The 22,846-nt window shown below is 43.8% G+C and overlaps 1 protein-coding gene across 1 annotated transcript in view; it reads left to right on the top strand.

Moving 5' to 3' along the window:
- The window catches only part of MLXIP (MLX interacting protein), a 43,731-nt gene extending 21,572 nt beyond the window's left edge, over positions 1-22,159 (top strand). The window contains exons 2-17 of the mRNA XM_066562339.1: positions 250-356; positions 643-728; positions 1,988-2,077; positions 2,357-2,398; positions 3,430-3,601; positions 4,464-4,553; positions 5,124-5,215; positions 5,321-5,990; positions 8,801-8,922; positions 9,647-9,833; positions 10,594-10,718; positions 13,185-13,283; positions 14,455-14,582; positions 15,572-15,695; positions 16,326-16,455; positions 16,932-22,159. Coding sequence (XP_066418436.1) covers positions 250-356; positions 643-728; positions 1,988-2,077; positions 2,357-2,398; positions 3,430-3,601; positions 4,464-4,553; positions 5,124-5,215; positions 5,321-5,990; positions 8,801-8,922; positions 9,647-9,833; positions 10,594-10,718; positions 13,185-13,283; positions 14,455-14,582; positions 15,572-15,695; positions 16,326-16,455; positions 16,932-17,053 — 2,386 coding nt within the window. The 3' untranslated portion in view covers positions 17,054-22,159. The remainder of the gene's footprint in view (positions 1-249; positions 357-642; positions 729-1,987; positions 2,078-2,356; positions 2,399-3,429; positions 3,602-4,463; positions 4,554-5,123; positions 5,216-5,320; positions 5,991-8,800; positions 8,923-9,646; positions 9,834-10,593; positions 10,719-13,184; positions 13,284-14,454; positions 14,583-15,571; positions 15,696-16,325; positions 16,456-16,931) is intronic.
- The last annotated feature ends 687 nt before the right edge of the window (positions 22,160-22,846 follow it).

Raw genomic sequence — 22,846 nt, 5'->3', positions numbered from 1 at the left:
CATTCCTGATGATATTCTTGAGACCAGTTGGGACAGTTCTTAGCTCTTATGGAGGACACACGAAGACTGGATTAATCTCTGGCTCCTGGTTTAGTGAGCTGTGGACAGTAAAAGTTGTGACTGGCCAACCATGGCTTGTTGTTGTTTCATCTGTTGAGAGTTCTGCTGGTTTGGGGGGATGTTTTGTCTTGAAAGGAAGGGAGAGAGAAAAACTGAAAGCAGAATGATTTGTTGTCTGTTTTCTTGCAGTGGAAGATTGGTTTCACCAAAATGGAAAAATTTTAAGGGATTGAAGCTTCAGTGGAGAGATAAAATCCGTCTCAATAACGCCATCTGGAGGGCCTGGTACATGCAGTGTAAGTACCGTGCTGGGGGCGGGTCTTCCCCGAGACATCGGTGAGAGCAAGAGAATTGAAATTATTGTGTACTGAAAAGCTCGGGGATCTGCTCAGGTCCGATGTTCCAGAGGCAATGCCGTTGGATCAGGGCTTTCCTGGGTGTGCCCACACTGGGGACGTGCTGAGAGCTCCAAGCACAGCCCGAGATCTCCCCTGACCAGCTCCCTGGCACACCTTGGCACTGGGGCGGCAGCTCTGCAGGCCCTGCTCGTGCTCAGCACCCGCGTTGCCGTTGTTGTTTCAGACCTGGAGAAGCGCAAGAACCCCGTGTGCCACTTTGTGACCCCTCTGGACGGCTCCGTGGACGTCGACGAGCACCGGCGGCCAGAGGTGCGTGGGAAACCTGGGGACAGCCCAGTGAGCTCTGGAGATTGTGACAGGATTTTCTGGTCTGCTGGGAACAAGGGCAGCAAAGCCAATCTGGGCTCTGGTTTTATTTAGAAGGAACCATTAAAAGCAGAGTGAACCCGGTTTTGTGAGTTCATCACATTAGGATGATCAAGGTGCAACCAGAAGGACATTTGTTATCTGTGTAACTTATGTTAATGCTGTAATTTAATGAATCATAAATCACAGAAAGTGCTATTTGAATAGTTCAGGTTTTGACAGCCACTGCTGTCTTCTGACTGGAAGTTGGTGGGAAATCAGAGTGATGGCTGTTTTCAGGACTGAATCTAAGTGAACCTGGGAGAGTTTCTGTATTTTATGTAATTGGAGAGGTGTGGTTTCAAGAGAACAAGCAATTTCTTTTTCTGTGTCGAAGTAGTTTCACAGACAGATCAAATATGAGTTTGTGTTCTTTCATTTTTGTGCTCCTGTAAAAATAAATGAAAACTAACATCTGCCCTCTGGCTCCTTGCAGAATACCAGTGAGGCCCTTGATGTGGCAATATGTGGCTCTCTCTATACTGCATAACTCTAGAGTAATTTATAACTCAGAGGAGTTCCAGATGAATTTGTGGAACTGTCTCAGGTTTTTGAAAGAACAGTGTTGATGTTTGTGTTGAAAGTGACCCTCGAACACAAAGTTAAGGCTCTCATTAGTCTGCTCTCCCCAACTTACACACTGCTCTCTGTGATACATTGAAGACCCATATCGTGTGATCCTTTTGTTGCCATCAGTGTGTGGCCTGCAAGGTCCCCCCCTGAGCTGGACATCAGATTTCTCTTGCTTTGTGTCATTCATAGCAGCTTTTGCTTATGTGTGTGTCTGTGCATGTGATCTTGTGAAATTCACAGGATATTGTGTGCTTTATACATTATATTTCAGTAAATTAATTTTTAAGGGTTTTTTTTTTTTTGCCATTTCTTAACTCTTGTTTATGGTTGAGCTGCTGTGGGAGATGCTGACAGTGCAGTCAGATGTCACCTCGTGTTTGGTTTTTGTGGGAAAGATGAAGTTAGTACTGTCAGATTTGCTCTGTGATAGCTGAACTCTGGGACAGCGTGGGCTGCTGATACATGAGCTCAAACAGAATTAGCATGCTTTCTTTTGCATTTTTTATGCCTGAATATTTGCTTGGAAATGTATTGAATATTCAGCCCTTATGTGATTCCGTGTAATTCATGGTATGTGTTTGTGTTCTCAGGCCATTGCAACAGAGGGGAAATACTGGAAACGAAGAATTGAAATAGTCATTAGGGAATACCACAAGTGGAGAACATACTTCAAGAAAAGGGTCTGTTGGTTTACATAGTGAAAGTAGTTTGCTTGAGCTTGATCAGTATGTTGTCGCTTTTTGAGTTTTTCTATCAGTTTTTCTGGCATGCAAGAGTACTTGAAACAGATGATAAGCTGGTACAGACATGCTCTCTGATTAGTTCCACTTAACTAAAAATTATTGTGCTGGGACTGATTGTGCATGATTGGGTCTTAAAAGTTTTGCAAAATCAGGTCTTCCACTGGCACATACAGGACTTACTCTGACTTCACCCTGTGTTCTGTTCTCCTTTTGCAGTTACAGAAACACAAAGATGAAGATCTTTCAAGTTTGGTCAGGGTAGGTAACACCACTGAGAAGTGGCAATATTTGTGCTTGTAGAACCCGCAGTAGATAACAAAGCTGTAACATGCAGTAGCTTGCTTTGATTACAATCTAAGAACGAGCATCTTGCTTAAGCCTTAATTAAGGTTAGACACCTTAATGTTCTGTGCCCCAGAGAGCAGTGTGAGATTTGTAGCTTGAATTGGATGGAGGAGAGGCTGAATGTAAAGTGCTGTGATAGAAGAAATGGGAATCAGCACTGCATGCCCAGAGAGATCAATCTCTTTGAGGGCTGGCACATGATTTCATCTTGTTACTGAGTTGTAACTGGCACTGCTGCTTTGCTTGTGTAACTGGATCTGTGAAGATGTGGGAGCTGTGTTTTGCAGATCTTCCTGCTGTGCCCACAGCTCAAGCAGATAATATGCCAGGATCCTATAAAGGGACAAAATGGTTAAAGAGACAGTGGTATGTCCCCTTAAACTGTCAAACCTACTTTGGGTATATAAACCGATGGTCAGAAGCACTGTTGTGCTGTTTTTGCAAGGCAGTGCAGTTTTACTCAGCTGTAGTGAGGGATGGCTAAGCCAAGTCACACTGTGTTTTATTTTTCATGGGCAAAAAGTGTCTTGTGCAAACTTGGAGTACAATTGCACTTCACTGCGAGTCAGAGTTTCAAATACATCTCACAAGACAGGAGTTGTTTTTTGCACTCTTGCTAGTCATGTTATTTTTAATCTTTATTCAGACCAAGGGATTGTTAAACTGCGTGCAAAAATACTTGTGTAATCAATCAAGCAAGGAAGTGTTGTTATTTGTCTTATGTCCTTCTAGTCAATGTCTGGGTTTTGGGCAAAAATCTGTCCCAGAGTGTTCTGGTATTTCAGTATCAGAAGCACCACTGAAGTGTTCCAGTCCATTTGATGGCTCCTCAAAGAGAGGTTCTTCCTTTAAAAATGTGAAAAATGAGGGCTGCTTTTATAGATATGCACCAGACTGCTTTGGCATTGCTGGGCAGCCTGACCTCTCCTCCTTTCCTTCGGCAGGATGATGATGTGGTTCTCTGGCAAAAGAGAAGGTATGGCAGAGAAACCCCTGTGCCCATGGAGGAAGGCAGCCTGCTGGATGCAGACATGCTCATGTCCGAGTTCACCGACACCCTGTTCTCCACACTCTCTTCACATCAGCTGGTTTCCTGGCCAAATTCCAGGGACATAGGTATTTGTTGGCTGTGGCTATGCTGCAGTGAGAACCCCTACAAAAACTCTGCTTTGTTGCTTTGGTGCTCTTGTAGTCTTGCCTAAGAAATCTATCTTATATTGCTGATACAGATAAAAACAGGTCAGGGAATGTCTTATGATTCTGTAGGTTATAGAGTCCCACTTAATGATCCAAATTTAATTTCTGTCTTAGCTTCTTATGTGCTGCTCCCAGCTTTGCCCCCTGATGTTGCTCTGAATAAATATGTAATGAGCAGTATTTACTTTATCAGTGGTGAAGGCACTGTGATTTATCTCAAAGCATAGTTATGTGTGTATTTTTAAGGGAGTGCCTGTGTATTTTTGTTTGGCTTTGTCTGGTAGAATCAGTGCAAGTTTCATCTGTACAAACAATCCCAAAAGCTATTCAACTTTCTCTGGAGGCTCTGACTGTCTGATGGGACAGAACATGTCCACTGTTCACCATCCTTGCTGCAGGGATGTCTGAGCAACTCCAGAGCAGCCATGGTTTACATGAATTGTACTCAAGGCAGATGAAATGGGTGATGGTTTATTTTAAAATTCTCTGTTATGAGCTGTGGTGGATCAGGCTGTGCTTTCCAGCAAGGTTTTGTGTAGTGCAGCTCAATTAGAGCCTTCAGGTTTCACCTCTTCCATTTTAGTAATTGAAAGTTTCACTCCCCAATGGCTTTGATACCTGGACTGTGCTGTACTCTGAAGAGAAGCAGATGCTCAGTTCCTTTCAGCACCAGTTTTTCTGTAACATCTTGGCCAAGCCTGGCTGTGGAGTGTTTTATTCCTGCTGCTGTTACTATGTGAGTGATGGGAAGCTAATCTAATCTGTCTCCTGAATTTTGCAGGACACTTAGGAAATGCTGACATGATTCAACCAGGGCTTATTCCTCTCCAACCAAATTTTGATTTTATGGATACTTTTGAGCCTTTTCAGGGTAAGAATCATATATAGAGTTCAATAATTTCTTAAATATTGCAGTGATTTATGAACTAGGTTTTTAAAAAAAAAGTTTAAGTGTTACAAGCATCTAAGGTTTCCCCATTTCACACTTCTTAGTGATGAAAACATTTAACTTTTTGTTTGTCTTTGAATGTTTTATGGCACTGTCAAGAATTCCATATAACACTAAACTACTGCTGACAACTTTGATGGTTATGGATCTTCATGGAAGTAAAGTGTCATATCTGTTTGCTGGCTCTGCAAGCAGTCTGCATCAGATAGCTGCACTTTGTGGGACTCACTGAGGACCTCTTGGCTGTCTGTGTGTAGATGAACCTTTAACAGGACTGATTTTTGCATTGTCCCTGTTTGCATGAAAATTGAAGGAGTCAGCCCCAAAGCCCCTCTGAAGACAGCAATTCACTGCTCAGTTGTATGAAGCAGAAAGCTCATGGTTTCATTATTTGTTTAATAATACTGATACTCCTGTGAATTTTAGGATCTAGCAATGCTGTATCTTAAGTATGAAAAGAGGAAAATTAATAGGTGGCTTTTCATGTTTCAGAATTATTCACACCCAGTCGCTCCAGTAATTATTTCCCTTCCGTGTCTGCTGTCAGCTCAGCTACCACAGACAGCAGCAGCCACTCGTCCCAGGTAAGAGAGGTTTCAAACAGAAGGCTCTGCCATGAGCCATGGAGGAGTTCCTCCTCTCAGGAGGAGTTCAGGCATGTCTGAGTCAGTGATGTTTCCTTCTCTCAGTCTCCTGTCCTGCCGTCGGGTTCGCTGCCCAGCACGCTTCCAGCAGGGAACATCAGCGATGGACTGATTCCTTCCTCAGTACCTGCTCCTGTCATTCCTGACGTCGTTGCTGACCAGTGTTCCAGCATTAGAAGTGGGGGATCTTTCATCCAGCCAGCAGACTTCCCTCCTGACTCGTCTCTCAGCGGGCCACAAACTTTCATGTCGGTGTTCCAGACGCCGCTGCCGCTGCTGCAGCCCACGGGCGCCCAGCAGCCGCCCCCGCTGCCCGCGGTGCCGCTCGGCTCCAGCCTGAGCCCCGCCCCCGCCGCCTTCGCCGCTCCAGAAACGCCCAAGTTCGGCCTCTGCGAGTCCTCGGTCATCACTCACACGGCCTCTGCCACGCTGACCCACAACGCCCCTGCCACCACCTTCAGCCAGAGCCAGAGCCAGAGCCTGGTGCTGGCCACGCAGCAGCCGGGGGCAGGAGTGCCTTGTAACCTGGCCTTCCAGACTGCTGTTGTGCAGGGGCAGCCCCGGCCCCAGCTGCAGTCCCAGCTGACATTTGCACTCCCCAAACCTGTTCCTCTGGCCAGTGCTGGGACAAGGCCCAAACAGTCACAAAAAATAGTGCCTGCTCCGAAGCTTGAAACAGTGTCCTTAGTGGTAAAGAATGCCTTCATCACCCCAGGTGAGGAGCACTGTGGGAGGATGGCTTTGTTTTCTGAGTGGGACAGGCAGGAGGAAAAGACCTCCTTGCTTTTCTTGCTTTACATAGTAAGTTAAAACAGAGCTGCTGAGTGTGTCCACGGAACCCTTGAATCCACTGGTTGAATGCAGTGGCTGCACTGTTCAGTGGGATGCTCTGGACTGCTGCAAGGACTGGAAGCAGTTTGGTTGAGTGTGAAAAGCTGACCTGCAAAAGAGGGTCTCTTTTGTATCATCTGTGATGGGCTGTGTAGCTGCACCAGCTCTGTGCTCCTGTCCCATAGAAGCCCTGGATTTAGGAGTGATGCTGTTGGGATTAACTGCCCCTCAGGGCATTCAGCCACAGTGGAGGAAGAGATTTTCCTGAGGGAGCTCGAGATCTTTGTCTCTAGCACTCTAGAGACCCTTGAGATGCCTTAAGACAGGAGTGGATTTCAGGTCAGGATAGGAACACCTGGGACTTCCACACTGGGTGGGATTTGGAGCCACTGATGCTGCACAAGGCCAAGAATAAGATAAGGAGCGAGAATTTAGCTTGAGGTGGCTCTTGTAGGAAAGCTCAAGGCTGGAGCAGGACAGTCAGAACAGCCTTGGGATTATTGCAGTCTGTTTTTAGACTTGTGCTGGCTGGGAGCCAAGTGACCTCAGCCACTTGAAATGTGCAACAATAATTCAAGAAAAAGCCTGCCTGGAGGAGTAATGTTAAACAGGCTTTACTGGGGAGTAGGTGTGTCTGCCAGGGCCTGACAGTGAGGTTACCCACCAAAGAGAAAAATCACTGTTCAGGAGAAGGGCAGACCCAAGATGGAATTCTGGGATGTCACTGGGATCAATTTGGTCCATGATTAAGAGCACAAGGGTGTTAATGGCAGTGTTCCTATCTGCAGTGTGTTATAAACCAGCATTCCATGTACCTTCAGCAGTTGAGACATGCATTTCTCACCTAGTAAAGATTGTAGGCAACTCAGTTTCAGAAAGCCTTTGCTCCTGCTTTTCTCAGGCTTCCTGGGTTGTTCCTCACCCCACATATTACTTTCCCAGTGCTCCACCATCCACTTCTAGCCCATCACAACCAGTGGCTTTGTTTCTCATCTAGATTAATGGCATGTATTTGGGGATCATGGTGTTCCTAAACTACTGGGACATCAAGTTCAGGGGACAAATCCAAGAATTTATATAAATACTGGAGCTTTATTTTTGGAAACAGAATAAACATCAGTACTCGTAACTGAGGCATTTATGCCTGTAATTTGTGTTCAGGACAAACAAATCATCTCCTGACTGTAAAGCAAATTACATTATATCTTGTGTTAAAACCACTGTGTGATGTAAGGACCCAAAAACCTGTACAGATTGTCTCATTAGGTGCAAGACTTCACTGCTATCACTTCATGATAAATGTGCTGATTTGGAGAGGAAAGTCTGCAAAAGATGCATATGTAGGACAGAAACATGAATCATGTAAAGCGACTTGTAAATATTGTTGCTGGCTGCTGCGGGTCCCCAAATGTGGAAGTCAGAAAGGCCGAGCCTGTGCAGCAGCATTACTGCACTGGTAAGAGTAGGCTCTTGAGGTCAGTAGAGATGTCCCAGTCCAGCTGAACATCAGTGAACAGTGGAAAGGTTGTGATTCCAGCTTTAGATGTGGGAGTGCTCAAAGAACGAACGCCCTGTGTCAGTGACAGAGCCACGCAAGGGCTGGCGCAAGGTTTGTGCAATCCCCAGGCCTCTCTCATGGAGGCTGTGCAGAAACTCCAGTTGAGTCAAAACACAGCTGGCAGGCAGAGGTGACACTGTCAGGGAGGGGACGTTGGATAACCCTGCACTGTCTCCCTGTCCTGCTGTGTGTGTCCTTTGGGGTCCTCATGCTGAACTGCAGAGGGGTGGCTTGGCAGGGGCTGGGCTGTGCTGACATTTCTCCTGCATCATGACTTTGTTTGTGCAAAGGAGAGCTGAACCAGTGCAGCCAAGAGTCAAGCCAAATATGTTTGGTTCATTTTTATCAAAACCCAGACAGAAGCTGTGTCTTTGCCTGATTCTTCCCTTAGTGACAGTGTAGGATGGTCAGTCATTTTCTGTAGAGACTGGGCAAGAACAATGTCAGCATGAATGCTGTGGTAGCAACTGCACATCTGCATTGGTTACGTGGAGATCTTCACAGATTCACGTGGAGACATTTGCTGCTATTCAGAATTACCTCTAGTTGCCTAAGCACTGCAGAACTCTTGGTTCTTTAGCATATTTTGTGGAATTTTGATGCTGATTCCCAATCATATTTGGTTGTCTTGTGGTTGTGCGTCATCTAAAGCAGCTATATAGCCAGATAGTGAAAGAAGCTGGTAGGCTGAAGTGCTGAGGGAAAGGATTTAAGACACATATGAGGAACCATGAGGTATTGAGTCATTGACCCCTCCTGGGTCAGCAGAGCAAGCCTGAGACCCCAAAGTGTGGATGGAAGAGAGCTGAAGATGGTCCTCTCCTGTCAAACCCAGCTCTGACAGAATGAAGACACTTTGTATCTCCCTGAATTACTACATACCTCTGTAAATTCACTGTGAAATAGTGACAGTCATTCTAGAAAACTCAGAAATAGCTGGAGTGTTGAAGTCCTTTGTACTAAGTTAAAGGGGTTGTGATTATTGGAAGACTGGTGGCATTTTATACTGCAGTGAAATAGTACCAAATAGATGCCTATTGATCCATGCCCATGTTATTGACAAGTTATTTCATACAAAATAATTTCCATCTTTTTTTTTGTATCATTAACTATTCTAACTGAATTGTGTTCTTCAGCTGCCTTTCAGGGACAGTCCAGAGCTGTGATTGTAACTCCAGCACCTTTAAAAAGAGAGGGGATTTTGACGCCAGCCACGTCTCAGTCTAATGTTGCAATTGCACCAGCTGGAATTGTCAGAGTAAGGAGAAGATAAAAAACAATTATATATTTGTTTTCTAGGCCTGTTATTTGCAAGTAGTCAGAGCCATAATGTGCTCAGGCGGGTAACGAGTCCAGTAAATCATCTGTTACCCAACGTATGCATTTGTGCATTCAGCATTATGTTTGCTTGTTTTTAATGTAGCCACTCCATGGGCTTGGAAGCACTTTATAGTCTTGACAGGCTCTGTCTCACACAACAGTAAGATTCCAAGGAGGCCTGTATTCACAGTGCTGTGGATGGGGATGGTTTGTGCTTTAACTGTGCAGAAGCTGGAAGGAGCCCATGGAGCTCACCTTTCCACTGCCATATTGGAAAATATGACTTGGGGATGTGAGTGGATTTCCCCAATATGTTGTGTGCAGGAAGATGGAGATAGATTTTAGTATATTATGCTGTTGATGTGTTGTAATATTGCTTTAAGTTATGAAAGGATACTGGTCTCCTGCCAGAAGCCTGACTTTGGTGCCTGCCAATTCCTTATGTATTAACCCTTGTTTCATGTCATCAGATTGTTAATCATGTATTAATTTGCTACTTTTAGTGAAAGGCAAGGTAACAAATCTCTCTTTCTCTCTTTCTCTTTCTTAATCTCTCCCCCCACTTTGTCCTTTCTCTCATCCCTTCTCTCCCTCTGCCCCCACACTGCCCCTCCTGCTCTTTCTCTCTGTTTTCCTCTGTGCTGTCTCTGTGCTGTTCCCAGGCTCCCGGGGTGACGGAGTTCCGTAGTAACATTCTGGTTGGTCCAGCACAGCGAGCACCAAGTAGTCAACAAAGCCAGTCCACAGTCTCACATCTCTTTCCTCCTAGTGTAGTCCAAGATGTGTTGGTGAAAGGAGAGCACATCCCTTCCCACTGTAGCAGTTCACAAGTTCCCTCACCTACACCTAGTAAGTTAGAAAGCTGTAAGCATTCTCTCCCCTGCACATGGAAGTGTGTTTCTGTTGGGTAGGCAGGGTGTAAATGGGCCTTGAGGATCTCTGGATAATTTTTGAAGGAAAAGCTTTTCAGGCCCTTCTACCCCACAGCTTCAGTTGCATCCAGTAGTTTCCAATTCTTGTCTTAAATGACTGTGCAGCATCCCCCCAAACTGTGATTTTGTGTTTCCTGTAAGTGGCTCCTTTCTAAAAGGATGTGCTGTCGTAGTCACCAAGAAATGAAAGGCATCTGTGTAGGAAGTTCTGAATAGGTTTGTTGTTCAGTATCATAGCTCTGATTTTGACTGGAGGATCTCAGACACAATCCTTGTAGGTAAGTGCAAAGACTCCTTTTGCATGTGCATCGGTGGAGTGTTCCCTGGGCTGGTTCTGGTGGTCAGTGGCTTGTAAGTGTCACCATCATGTCCCAGGCCTTTAGAGACAAATGGGGGAGCCCAGCAGGACAACGGAGTCACAGCCTGTGCATCCAACATGCCTTTGCTGAAAGATGTGTGTGAAAGGACTATTCCATCTTGCTATTCAGGATGTATCATGTGATATCCTGAGCTTTCCCAGCAGTCCTGATTTTCTCTAGCATGTGGTTGCTGCATCAAACAGTGTAATTTGGTTGCCGACTGCATTTCAGTTCAATTCTGAGTAGAAACTTCTCAGCAGTTGCATTTGCTACAGAAAGTTGTTTGTTAATGTGTCTTGTGTTTTTTCCTTTCTGAAGGCCGGGACTGTCAAAATTCAGGCCAGGCTTCCCCCTGCACCTCTGAGCAGAGCCCCAGTCCACAGTCTCCTCAGAACAGCTGCTCAGGAAAACCTGCCACTGACCCTGCTGTGGCTGCACTTAAGGTGTGTGTCCTTTCCTTTGAGGGGCTTTTCTTTGCCTTCATAGCTGCTTTTCTGTCCTGATGTCTGAGCATAGCTAGAGAAAGTTGTGCTTCAGGACAGTAGCATTGTGTGTCGAGCTTAGCTTGCTGCTGCCTCTGTGCTGCTCTGTGCAATCCAAAATGTCAGACTCTAATCTACTCTGCTCCTCAGGGATGTGTCACCAGAGGGGCCAGGCTTAGCTGTACCTCTGCAAGTCCTTATGGTCGTGACAGCAGCTCCTGCTGTGGCTCACAGGAGTGTTGTGACAGGTGTCAGTTTACTTGTCAAAGGTTTCAGGCTTAGTGTTCTAAACTGTGGCTTTTTGCCATTGCTCTGTTGGGGCTCTTCAGTCTGCAGGGCTCTGGCCATGGCTGGAGGGGAAGTTCTTGACCTGCTGAGTTATTACATGTCTCCAGTGATGCTGTGCTGCTCCACAGAGAAGCAGCTCCACAGACTCTATGAGTTACACCTGTAAAACCCCTCGAGAATCACTGGGGTAAGAACTCAGCGGTCTGGAGGTAGCACCTGAGTGCTGGTTGTACCTCACACACAAGCTGACCTTGTCAGAACACTTTCTGTGGTGGTATGAGAAACTTCTCCATGAAAACCCCATCAGAACAATCAGCTGTAACCCTCTCATTCATTCTGTTGTGGGAGGGAGCATTACTTAACAGTTCTGCAAGTGCCAGTCCCCTTCTGGCTTCTCTGGCTCTGTGTACCCTGTGAGTTGGTGGCAGTTTGGTTACTCTAGGGCACAAAGGTAAGTTTAACACCTACAGCCTGTGACTAAACTCAGGTCTAGATCTGTTGCAGAGGACAATCAAAACAAACCTTGCTGACCATGCTGCAAGTTACTGATAAAAGCTGGCAGGGATTTGCTTGGCATGAGAGCTCACAAGCCATGGATGCAGCCTGTTCTGCTGCTAGAGAGTAAGGTAACAAAGGAACAAATTAGTAGGGCTGGCTGATGCTGGGAAAGTAGATGGAAAAGCAAAGACACAGCTTTACAGCCATGTAAACACACCTGCTCTGACAGGAATTGCTTTGGATATGTACTGTTAGTAACTCTTTTGCGAGACAAGAGAAACAGTGATATTTGCCAGGCTCCAGATGTATGTGCTTTTGTTCCTCTGTATTGTCAAGTTAGATTAAACAGTTCTGTATTGCTAGGTAACATGGTTATTTCAGTTTGGCAAAGCATGGAGTGCACTGGAAATCTCAGTTCTGCTCATGGACCTGCATTTTCTCTGGTTTTGGGCAACCATTTCACTGCTTTATTACATTGCTTTCCCCGTTATAAAGTGGGGTGATGGTGAACTGCTGCCAGAAAGCCTCACTCTTCCAGGAATGGGTTCTCAAAGTGCAAACTCTGTTAGAGAAGTTCCTTCATCCCAGGTTTCCTGTGGCAGACTCCCAGGAAAAGGCAGTAATTGAGTGATGCAGCAATAGGAACAACGTGGGCTGCTGCTGCAAGAGGACTCAGAACAAAGAAATCCCTGGGCTGTTACAGTTTTGGTCTCTGCACCTCCTTCACACGCCTGGCACACACCTCTGTGTGGAGTGGGGATTTTCAGAGTCATATCTGGAGTCGTTTTGTTCCTTCCTGGATCCTTTCTGTGTGTCCCTGCTGTAGCTGTGACACGTGTAACCATCCCAGGGCTGATCCCTGGCTGTTCCAGGCTCCAGCTGAGCTGGGCAGGAGCCACAGGGTGGCGATGTGGCCCCAGCTTTGGGAAGGGATCTGCCGGCTGCTTCTTTGTCCTCGGCAGCTCAGAGGCCTTGGAATAATCTGGTATTCCCAGTGCCCAAGCAGAAACTAGAGCTCCTTTTATTTTCTTTCTGTTGGCACCAACCTCGGGAGCTCCTGTCAGTGTTTAGGTAGCTCCCAGCCCTGGGATCCAGGGGCTGCAGAATCCTCCTGTGCCTAAAAAGTCCTGCCAGTTGTTTTCTTTGTTACTGATTGAAAGGTATTTCTACCACAGCCTGGACCAGTTCTGGGTCTACTGATCTTTGTTCTTTTGTTAATATAAATCCTAAATATTTTACTTCCTGATGACACAGCTTAGAAAGATGTGTAGGGTGTCCTTTACTTTCTGCTAAAGCACTCCACAGACAAATGGTACCTTTCAAACATTGTGTGCCTTGCTGGCAAGTAACAAATCATGTGCATATTGTACAAGCCTAGAACCTCCAGGTAATATAATATCTTTCATATTTTCTCCTTGCCATTCTGGCATGCGATGCTTAAAATAGGTGCAGATGCCAGAGGCAGGTTGGTCCACAAACACAGTGTCAGTTCATTATTAAGATTCTGGAGAGTCGTTCCAGGGGAGGCTGTGAATGCCAGCAAGTCAACAAAAATGACATTGAATTTGAGGAGCTGAAATAGTCATAGCAGTAGAACAGTAAAGGACAACAGCACAGACTGAGCTGATTTTATTTGTGCAGAATCGAAGGATGAGGCATCTTTCAGAACAAAAACGAAGGTCTAATATCAAGATTGGTTTCAGTGCTCTGAACAGCTTGGTGTCAGCCAACTCCAAGTCGGTAAGTACTGCAGCAGCACTTACAGTTTGATGTGAAATGTAAGAAGGAGCCATTCTCGAAGTCTTGTTAATAAATGTAGTGATTTCACTGCTGAGTGGTCAGCTGAGCACAGCAGAGAACACACTGCTGGAACACAGCAGTGAGCAGAGGTGGAATGGGAAAGCTCAGGTAAATTCCTAGGATTTCCTACACCATTGAGATCTCTGCCTCCCAGCATGGTCAGTTGAGATGATTTGGAAAATCTCACTAGGACTCTTTACACCACCCAGCTGTCTTTAAGAATCAGGGTCTTTTTGTCCCACTTTCACCTGTCACTTGTGCTTGGGTTCACAGAGAAAAAAATTCTGAACTGATTTCTCATTGTCCAATGACTTTGTCCAGATGAAAAACTTATTCTGGCTACACCAGTCAACTTAGTTCACTGAATTGAAATACAAATATATCTGCACAACAAAATTTTTAGTGTCCTTTAAATACCAGCGGCTTTGAAACATGCAAAATATGAAAGCTTTTTGTGCAACATGTTGATTTGTTTTTATAATTTTTACAGTTTCAGAAATTTAGGTGATATGTTGCCAGAATTTCACTTCCTGGCTTGAATAGCCTATTTGAAGGGAAGTCCTTTTTGAAAACTCAGCTTTACTGAAATGTCTGGTTATTTTATTTCTCAAGTACAGATTTTTAATTGGTTCCTCCAAACTGAAGAATATTATTATCTCCTTTGATGGGTCCTTCTGTTTAATAACTTCAGGTTTCCCAAACTAAATAATTTATATTATCAACTTAAAGCAGTGCTTCTACCAGCACTATAAATTTGTCTGGAGACGTAGCACATACTTCACTACTTAAGTAAAACTGTAAATATTTTTAAGAGGACAGATAATGAAATAAAACATTTTAAATTATTAAAATACTTCTTTCAACAAAGTAGCAGAAATGTAATTTATGGAAGAAGACAACCCCTACAGCCACATTTCTTTGTACTGGAGTTTGAAGAGGATTCAGAGAAATGCAGAGTTGAGTATCTGAAGTGTTTTGCTCTGCCTGACCCTGTGCTATTACACACAGTGAAGAAAAATTAAAAGGTGCTGGAGTGCAGGTTAGGAGGACAAACTCCTCATGAACCTCGGGTTGTTGCAGGAGTTGAGCTGTGTGTCTGTGTTTGGCCTAGATCAGCCACGCCATCACACTCCAGAAGACAGTGGAATACATCGCCAAGCTGCAGCAGGAGAGGAGCCAGATGCAGGAGGAGACCAGGCGGCTCCGGGAGGAAATCGAGGAGCTGAACGCCACCATCCTGTGAGAACGGGGAACTCCCAGCGACGGAGCAGCAGCCCCAGTGGTGCCGAACAGCAGGGAGGGTGTGCTCAGTGCCACACCAGGGAGCAGATGGGTGTTGGACAGAGCAGAGCTGCTGTGGGGTGGGCACTGGTGCAAACTGGGTGGATTTTCAGCAAGCTCTGAGCACAGAATGTACGACAGTGGCAGCATCAGGGAGGATGTGTCAGAATAGTTCTGAGAAGAATTCAGCGAGGATGTTTTTATTAAGCTCATTGGTGATTGAGCTCTCACTCTTCACAATGGCTCTGCTGCAGTTTTCTTCTCAAATGCAGTCAGTTTTTATAGAATATTGTGATTGAGTACATAAGACGCAGAACTTGGGCTCCAGAAGTTTGCCACTGGCTGAACATAATTGATAAATGCACCTTCCCAGTGCCTCAGTTTGGTCTGTGGGTTTATGATGATGTGCTATTGCAAAGCACGTTGAGAACTGCAGTGGCTTTACTTCCATCTGCAGAAGTTTTGGGCTTAGGCATGATGTTAAAATTAGCAGTAAATCAAAATATTTTTATTTTTCTTGCAAAATATAATGAAGTCTGCTTGGTTTTGTTTTAAACGGCTCTGTTTTATAAGAACATCTGTTACATCTTCTTCTGTAACATTGCTTAGGAGTAACTGTAAATTTTTCCTTGACTCCTAATGTGCCTTGTCCTTAAGGGATGCCCAAAATTACTTTGTTCTATGCTATACTTTGTTTTCAGTTTTGTTGTTTGTAACCAGAAGTTTTTGTAGCAGCTTGATAAATCGCTTTGCTGCATGAATATAGACAAAGTTGTTGGGAAAACAGTTTTTATTCCTAACTGGAGCAGTTACACTCTGGGGGGATCATGCCCTGGGAAGCCCCTCCAGCAGAGATACCAGGAATACACATTTTCTCCTGCTGCAGTTTAGTCTGGAAGGGCAATGTGTCCTTTTTGGTGAGACTCTGACTCCAAACATCTTCTCAGTTCTTGCCAGCAGCAGCTCCCTGCTACCGGGGTTCCCGTAACGCGGCAGAGGTTTGACCACATGAGGAAGATGTTTGATGAGTACGTGAGAAGCAGGACCCTGCAGAACTGGAAGTTTTGGATTGTATCCTTTTATACCAACCCATTGAACCTGGGCTTTGGTACTGGTAGTTTTAGAGCCAAGAACTTGGGATTCTGATATTGTGACTTAAAGCCAAGTTAATTAAATAGCAAATGTCCTCAGTTTTTATCTGCATCTGTGTGTGGGTATGGATTCTTGCAGACCTTGCTCCCCTCAACATGTGGGAGGTAACTGCAAAGTAAAATGCAATACAGAGGCAAGGTTTTCATGCCAGGTTATTGTACTGCAAGAAATCTTTTGTGGGCTCTGCTGTAACTGCAGCTCTGGTTGCCTTTTGGGAAATGTACATAGACAATAGCAAAGATTTCAGGGGAAGAAAAATTACAGTTACAGAGGCTGTTCAAAAACTTCCACATCCCCTTTTCCTTTTTTCCTCTTCAGGTCTGCGTGGAGGAATTTTGCAAAATATAGTGAATATCACTAGGAACTAAGGTTCAATTTTTTTCTCAGTCTTAGTGTTAAGATATTTTAAAATACAATTATTTCAGCATTGCAATCCCTCTGGCAGTTGAAGTCCATTTAGAAATCCAGTGTTTTCTCTGCCATAGCCTTTCCCATAGAATGTTTTGAACTCCCCCTTTGTTGCCTCCCTTAACATTTGATGGTTTGCAGTTCAGCATTATTATAAAGCCATTGTTTGAGTCCTTCAATGGGATGGTTTCCACAACAAGCTTTAAGGATCTGAATGAAACTGCACTGGCCTGGTTGGATCAGCACTGTTCTCTTCCTGTTCTGAGGCCAAGTAAGTGAGTTCCCATCCAGCAGCTCTTCAGATCACAGAAAGTAAGATAGAACAGCATTTCTTAAAAGTCAGAGTATGACAAAGAAAGCACATGATGCTGAATGTGGCTTTCGCTTCCTTTTTGTTAGCTCAGTGAAAAAATAAGAGCCTCTTCTGACTGTGAAGTCAGAAATTTGTTGAATACACCAGAATTTAAACAGTCTTTAACTACACTTAAATTTCAAAAGCTTGGCTCTAGTTGGAGTATGTTTGGCACTGTGATTTATCTCATAATGAGGGAAGACCTCTGAGATTTGTATTTAGCTTTGGAGTGACCTTCTGTTTGGGCATCACTGCTTGATCCATTCCCTCTTGCCTTTCACAAGTATTTAATTTACATTTATAGCTGTCAAGGGGTGCTCTGTTTTGCAGAGGAGAGATCAGTCAGATTAATAGCTTTTCCTGATGCTTTCCTGCCTTTTGTTTTGTTTTCCTAGTGGTGCTGAACACCCTGAGGCAGCTGAGCAGGAGCACCTCGATCCTGTCGGACCCGCAGCGGCTGCCGGAGCAGGCGCGCGAGGCCGCGGCGAAGGTGAACAAGAGAGCTGGGGACACCTAACAACCAAAGACACTGAGGTGCTTGTCCCAGGGGTGGAGACCCTGCCAGGCCCTGCCTGCCCAGGCTCCTCCAGTCAGTGCACTTTAGAAAGGATTCTCTCCATCACCAGAGACATTGTTCAGGGCACCTGGCCCTGCCTTGAGAAGAGGTGCAGGTGATGCGGCGTTGTCAGAACGTTTGGGTTCCTCTCCAGTGCTGTTCTGTGCTCTGTCAGTGAGAAAAAACCACCATGCTCAGGTAAACTCAGCAGGTTTGAGCCCTGCAGGCAGCAATAGATCTCCATCAATGCATCCTTATGTAACTAATGGAACGCCCTCAGTTCTCTGAAGTGTAAATCCTGTATGCTAAGGAATGTGCTCTTCAAGGGGAAAAAATACTTCTGATTTCATGAAGCAAAATGTGCTTTTTATTTTGTTCTCTGGTATTTGGTTCCATGTGTTTTACTTGAATAGTGAAAATTGTTAAACAGGATCATATGAAAAACCAAAGGAGAAGAAAAATCTGTCAGTGATGTCAACTCATGGCAAAAATACTAGAATTAAAATCTCAGGCTTTGTTTTGTGTATTTTTATTTTAATGAGTGTATCATTGCATTTGATCAGTTTCAAGATGTGCTTTATTTTCTAGTAAATAAAGTAGCTGATTTTTATTTTTTTTATATAGCAGGCTGTGCAGTAAGTGCAAGAAAGCAGTTTTAGATAGTATAAATTCTGCAGTTAGGATAAATGCATGAATTTATATCAGTTTAATCAGTTAACTGTTTTCTTGCACTCTGCACAGTTCAGCTGCCATCCTCACAAAATGTGCACATATAAAACACATCCATAGGTAAATGTAGTAGCACTTCAGAGACAAGAATTGAGTTTGTAATGTTAAAAAATTGGCTTTTTTATTATTTCAGAAGCTATATCAAACCACACAGACTTGCAGTCAGTTCTTTGCTTCTTTGTCTTTTTTTGCTTCTTCTTTTTGCCTTCTGTCTGAAAAACCTGAAGGACTTTATAGGCCTGGTCTGTATGGGAAGGTTCTGTTCAAGATGAATTATAGAACATGTAAAAATAAGTTTAAAACTCAAAATACTGCATAATATTTTTCTTTGACAATCTCAGCACATCCTGTGCTCTGCTGCAGGTAAACTGAGTCCCGTTCCAGCAGTGATTGTCCATCCTGGGACAGCACTGGGATGTTCATTCCTGCTGATTGTTCGTAGTCTGGATGATCCCATGACCCTTGTAATTCCACTCATGACTTGATCCTGGTTGTTCAGAGCTCTGCAAAGGTGGGAACACCTCCCTTGAGCAGTTTTCTTCCAGTTCCAAGGGCAGGCTGGAGGTGCTGTGCAGCCTCCCACAGTGGGAAAATGAGGAATAACTGGAGCCCTTGGGGGCTGCACACTCTGAAATGGGCTCAGTAGGTTCTCCTTGGGGAAAGGAGCTTTTCTCAGCATTGTCCCCAATCTCCTCCACTTGGTGGGCCAGAGTTTGGAAGGAAACCATGGGCCTGGGGACTAGGGCTGAGCACAGGTGGAGGTTTTGGTCTTGTTTCTCCTTTGTCCTGAGTTCTTGCAGCTAATGGCTTTTCTTGCAGAGCTCCCTCTGTGAGAGCAGCACTGTAGGAAGGACAAGGCACAAAAGGTGAGCCCCTCCCTGCGTGGAGGGACTGAGGACTGAAGGGGAAGGCAGAATGGCAATTTTGTACCAACACAGCTTCCTCTGTGCAGGCTGTGTTGGGGGACATGCTTTTCTTTCTCTTCTTTTACAGTAGATTTGACAAATTATTTGAAGTTTGTGGCACATGAGAAAACCTGTGTCCCTGTCACAGAAGCAACAAAATTTCAAGTCTCAGCCAAGGAATGGTGTGTAAAGGTTGTCATAGTAATTAAATAGTGAGTAGAATTTCTGGAGGGATCCATTCCCAGATCTTTCATTATGTGGTAATCAGTTAAGCAATATTCTTTTGGATACATCTGGGTAAGAAGTGTTAAATAAGTAAATAATTTTTTGAATCAGTGCTTTAAATCCTCCTGTTTTTATCACTGGTTGTGAATTTGACTCCAGTAAAATCATTTTACACTGTGATGAGCTGGGGATGTCCTTTATGTCCTTTCCATGGAAAGGACCTCACTGTCTGTTAAGAACATGTGTGGGTTTCTAGCAAGAAAGCAGCAGGCACATTGTCCAAGAGTTTTTGCTGACCTTTTCAGATGAGCAGATTCTCTAATGCCTCCCCTGCTTGTCAGCAGTGATGGTGTGTGATTTTCACCATTTCTGGTATCGATGGCGTGGGAGTTCTGTCCCAACAATCACAGTGCAGTACAATCATCCTTCAGAGCCCAGGGGGATCTGAGAACTGAGACCCTGACATCCCATACCTCACTGGATGGATTGGAAACTGAAAGCAACCTTAAGGGAACAGCAGAGGTAATTCACCTGAACTGCCAGAAACTTTGTCCATTCACAGTTTTGATGTGGATGGAAAACTCATCCATCAGATTGCACCATGAGCTGGTTACAATTGGAGGGGAAGTGCTTGTTTAACAAATTGGGGTGCAGAAACAAACTCAAAGCACTATTAAAAACCTGCAAATCTTAAAGAGAAAAAAATTAAGTATTTCTTACTTAGGCAAGAGTGTAGGAGGGAGGAAAGGAAAAGTGAAAAGATACTTTCCACTAGTGCAATTACCAGAAATGATGTGGCTGCTCTTTGGAGCAGTGATTCAATATGTTCTTGTCACCTTGTTATTGCAGATCAGAATTCTTTTATCAGTCAGCCTTTTGAGGAGAGTGATTTCACTTCATTTGGAAACACAGGAGGAAAAAAGCTGGTTTATGTCTCACATCTGAACAGTAGAACCACTAAAGATTGGTATGGAAAGAGATGGACCATGTATGTATTAGTTCCTGCATAGTTTTCCACTTTGATTTATGTTTAAACACCTTAGTTTTTCTTTCTTACCCATGGAGGAATTTAAATACTTTATTTTTTTCAAAGTTTTGTAATTTAAGCACTCAGATTTCCTCAGTGTCACCAAAGTAAGCAAGCCAAACACACAGTGCCTAAAGTCTGCACAGAATTGCTGGTGCTTCACATCTGTCTGGTGCTAAACTTTTGGAGAACCCCATATAACTGAATACAAGTTGTATTCTGTCAAATCCAACATGTTTCACTCAGTAAAGGAGTGGCTAAATAACTTCTTTATGGCCTGTGCTATGCACAAAGTCAAAATGGGATTGTCTGCTGGTTCCTTCTGACCTCAAACTGTATTAATTGGAATACTGTAAATGGCCCCACCCCAAAGACAAATTCTGGAGGACTGGGGCATTATCTGCTGTAGTTTTTACCTTGTATTGAAGTTGTTGGCCTCCTTTTAGCAGGAGGAGTAAGGGGTGAAGGTCCAGGAGCAAACTAGAATTGAAGCAATTTCTGAGGAGGAGGATCAGAGACAGGTGCACACTTCACCACGACAGTCTGATCTCTGCACAAAACCAAAAGATTCTTGGTTAATGCCATTTGACCTGACTGGAATGTTCTTCCATGCTTTTCAAGACCCCTGGGGAGGGATTCCTTGAAGGTGGGGGCTACCAGAATGTTTCCATCTGTGCCTTAGATCTTGGTGTCCTGTGTGCATTTGATTAATCATAAGTCATCCATTGTTCCCCCTAAAATGATGCTGTGTGGAAAATTCAGAGAATGGAGGAAGTGGGGCTTCCCTGGCTTTTTAGAGGGTTTTATCTGTGTGGCATTACTGTGACTCTTTCAGACTGAGGTTGTGAGTAACTGTTTCTATGTTTGGAAAAAATTGCATTTTCCTTGTTGAATCCGCCCCTCTCCACTGCCATGTGCAGGAACACTTGTGCACACATGGACATCATCTCTGCTCTTCCAAACCCAGCAAACAGGCAAGGCCTTCAACCTCTACATCTGAGATAGAAAAAGATGTCTTTGAAAAGACAAAGGGCTGTCAAATGTATTGGCAACCTGCATCCCTTTGTATCTTCAGGGTTTTTTTACATTCCTCTGTGTGTGTGTTCACATGTGGTAGAAGGGACAGGGACAGGTAAATTTAGTTTTGTTGGCTTTTAAAGCCCAAAACTCCTAAAAAGGAGTTTGAGAACAGGAGAGGGAAGCTCACTGCAGAAATGTTCAGTAAGATAATGCTTACTTGAAGGTTGTTTCACTTTCTCAGTTTCTGGAGTGGATAATTCTTGCCTTGATGTTGTCAGCTAGAAAGTACTGCTGAAAATTGAATGGGTTTTTCACTGTTTTCTCCTTTTTCTTTCTATATTTTTTTTTGGTTCCTTCCCACCTTTATTGCATGGAAAACCACCAAAAAACAAAAGGCTGATGACATCCAGTTCAGGTTCTTTAGGGATTCAGTCACACCAGTCTGGAGGACTGTGGACAATTGTTGATGACTTCTAGGAGTTTTTTAAATTAGGTGAGACATCAGGAGTTTTTCTGTTACTCCTCAATTCATACACTTGAGTTGCAGAGGAGATTACTTGGTTTGGGTTTTGTTTTTTTTTTTTTTTTTGATATATTTCCCACAACATCAGTTAAAGTTTTCTTTGGTTTCATTCTTGGTTGGATTTTCTGCCCCTATACTGTGTAGAGCAGAAGTGGTAGAACCAAACTGTAGCTTTATCTGTAGAACTTGAGTTCTTCAGTTACAATTACAGGAACTTCAGTTACAATGAAACACACCTTTGGTATATAATGGAATTAATTTCTAGCCACTGTCTGAACTTTTTGTATCTGAACTTTTCCAACATGAATAAGGTTTTCAGTCAAAAGAGATCAATGTTATGAGCAAGCCTTTTAACAATGCAGTGAATAAATAGATTGTTTTCTTCTTCTAACCTTGTATTTAAATGTGTTTTAAGTGAATGGAATTCATTCTTGTTAAGAAAAAATGACAAAAAAAAAAAGCTTGAAGGTGTGAGGACTTCAGGTTGTGCTCTTGCTTTGCTTAGGTTTCCTGTTCTGTTGCATGACAACTTCTGTTGTGCTGTTGATATGTAGCACTTTTCAGTAGGTCTGTTAAATTGTGCAATGCATTTTTTTATATCTACAACCAAAACAATAAAGGATATTTTTTGGAAGAAATTGGTTTTAATGCCTTTCTTTTCTGACTGGAGGTGAGGAAATGGTAAGCAGAATTATTCCTGGACCAGGGTTGGCACCTTGGCATCTTTTTTGCAGCTCTAAAAGGTGACAAGAGCTCATTGCCCTGTGAACAGTGCTGGAGTTACCTTTGGATCTGTGTGTTTGGCATTCCCAGAGCAGGGCTCTGTATTCTCTGTGGAGTTTTGGGATTGATGTCGGTGTTAGGCACTGAGCTGCTTAAATCCATTTAAAAATGAAATTAATAAATCTGCCTTTAATGACTGACTTTTGTTTTTCTCTGGTAGGACACTCCAGCTCTCTGTGCTTCAGTTGTCTCCTCCCTGGCATTTTGGATTTTCTTGCCTAGTGGAAGCAGCAGTGAGGCTCTAGTTGAAGTGAAAGGTAATAGAAGAGTGAAAAGAAGGATTTTATTTTAAAATCACCGCACAAGAGTTTGTGCTGGTTGATGTTATCCTTGTGATTGGTGCTTTTGATTTGATATTTCTCATGAGAACTTCTGATGAGTCAGGCCTGCGGTTCCAGGAGGTACAGCAGGGTTCAAAAACCATGCATTTAATTTTTCAGAAATCACAAACTTGATCTCAAATAAAGCAGATTGGTAGGAGTGGAGAGCAGTGCTATTTCAACAGTGATAAACCAACTCTTCAGCCTGCCTTCACTCTTGAC

The sequence above is a fragment of the Molothrus aeneus genome, chromosome 18 (assembly GCF_037042795.1).
Source record: "Molothrus aeneus isolate 106 chromosome 18, BPBGC_Maene_1.0, whole genome shotgun sequence".
In the NCBI taxonomy this organism is placed as follows: domain Eukaryota; kingdom Metazoa; phylum Chordata; class Aves; order Passeriformes; family Icteridae; genus Molothrus; species Molothrus aeneus.
The sequence above is the reverse complement of the archived record's forward strand: the minus strand, read 5'-3'. Positions and strand labels throughout refer to the sequence as shown.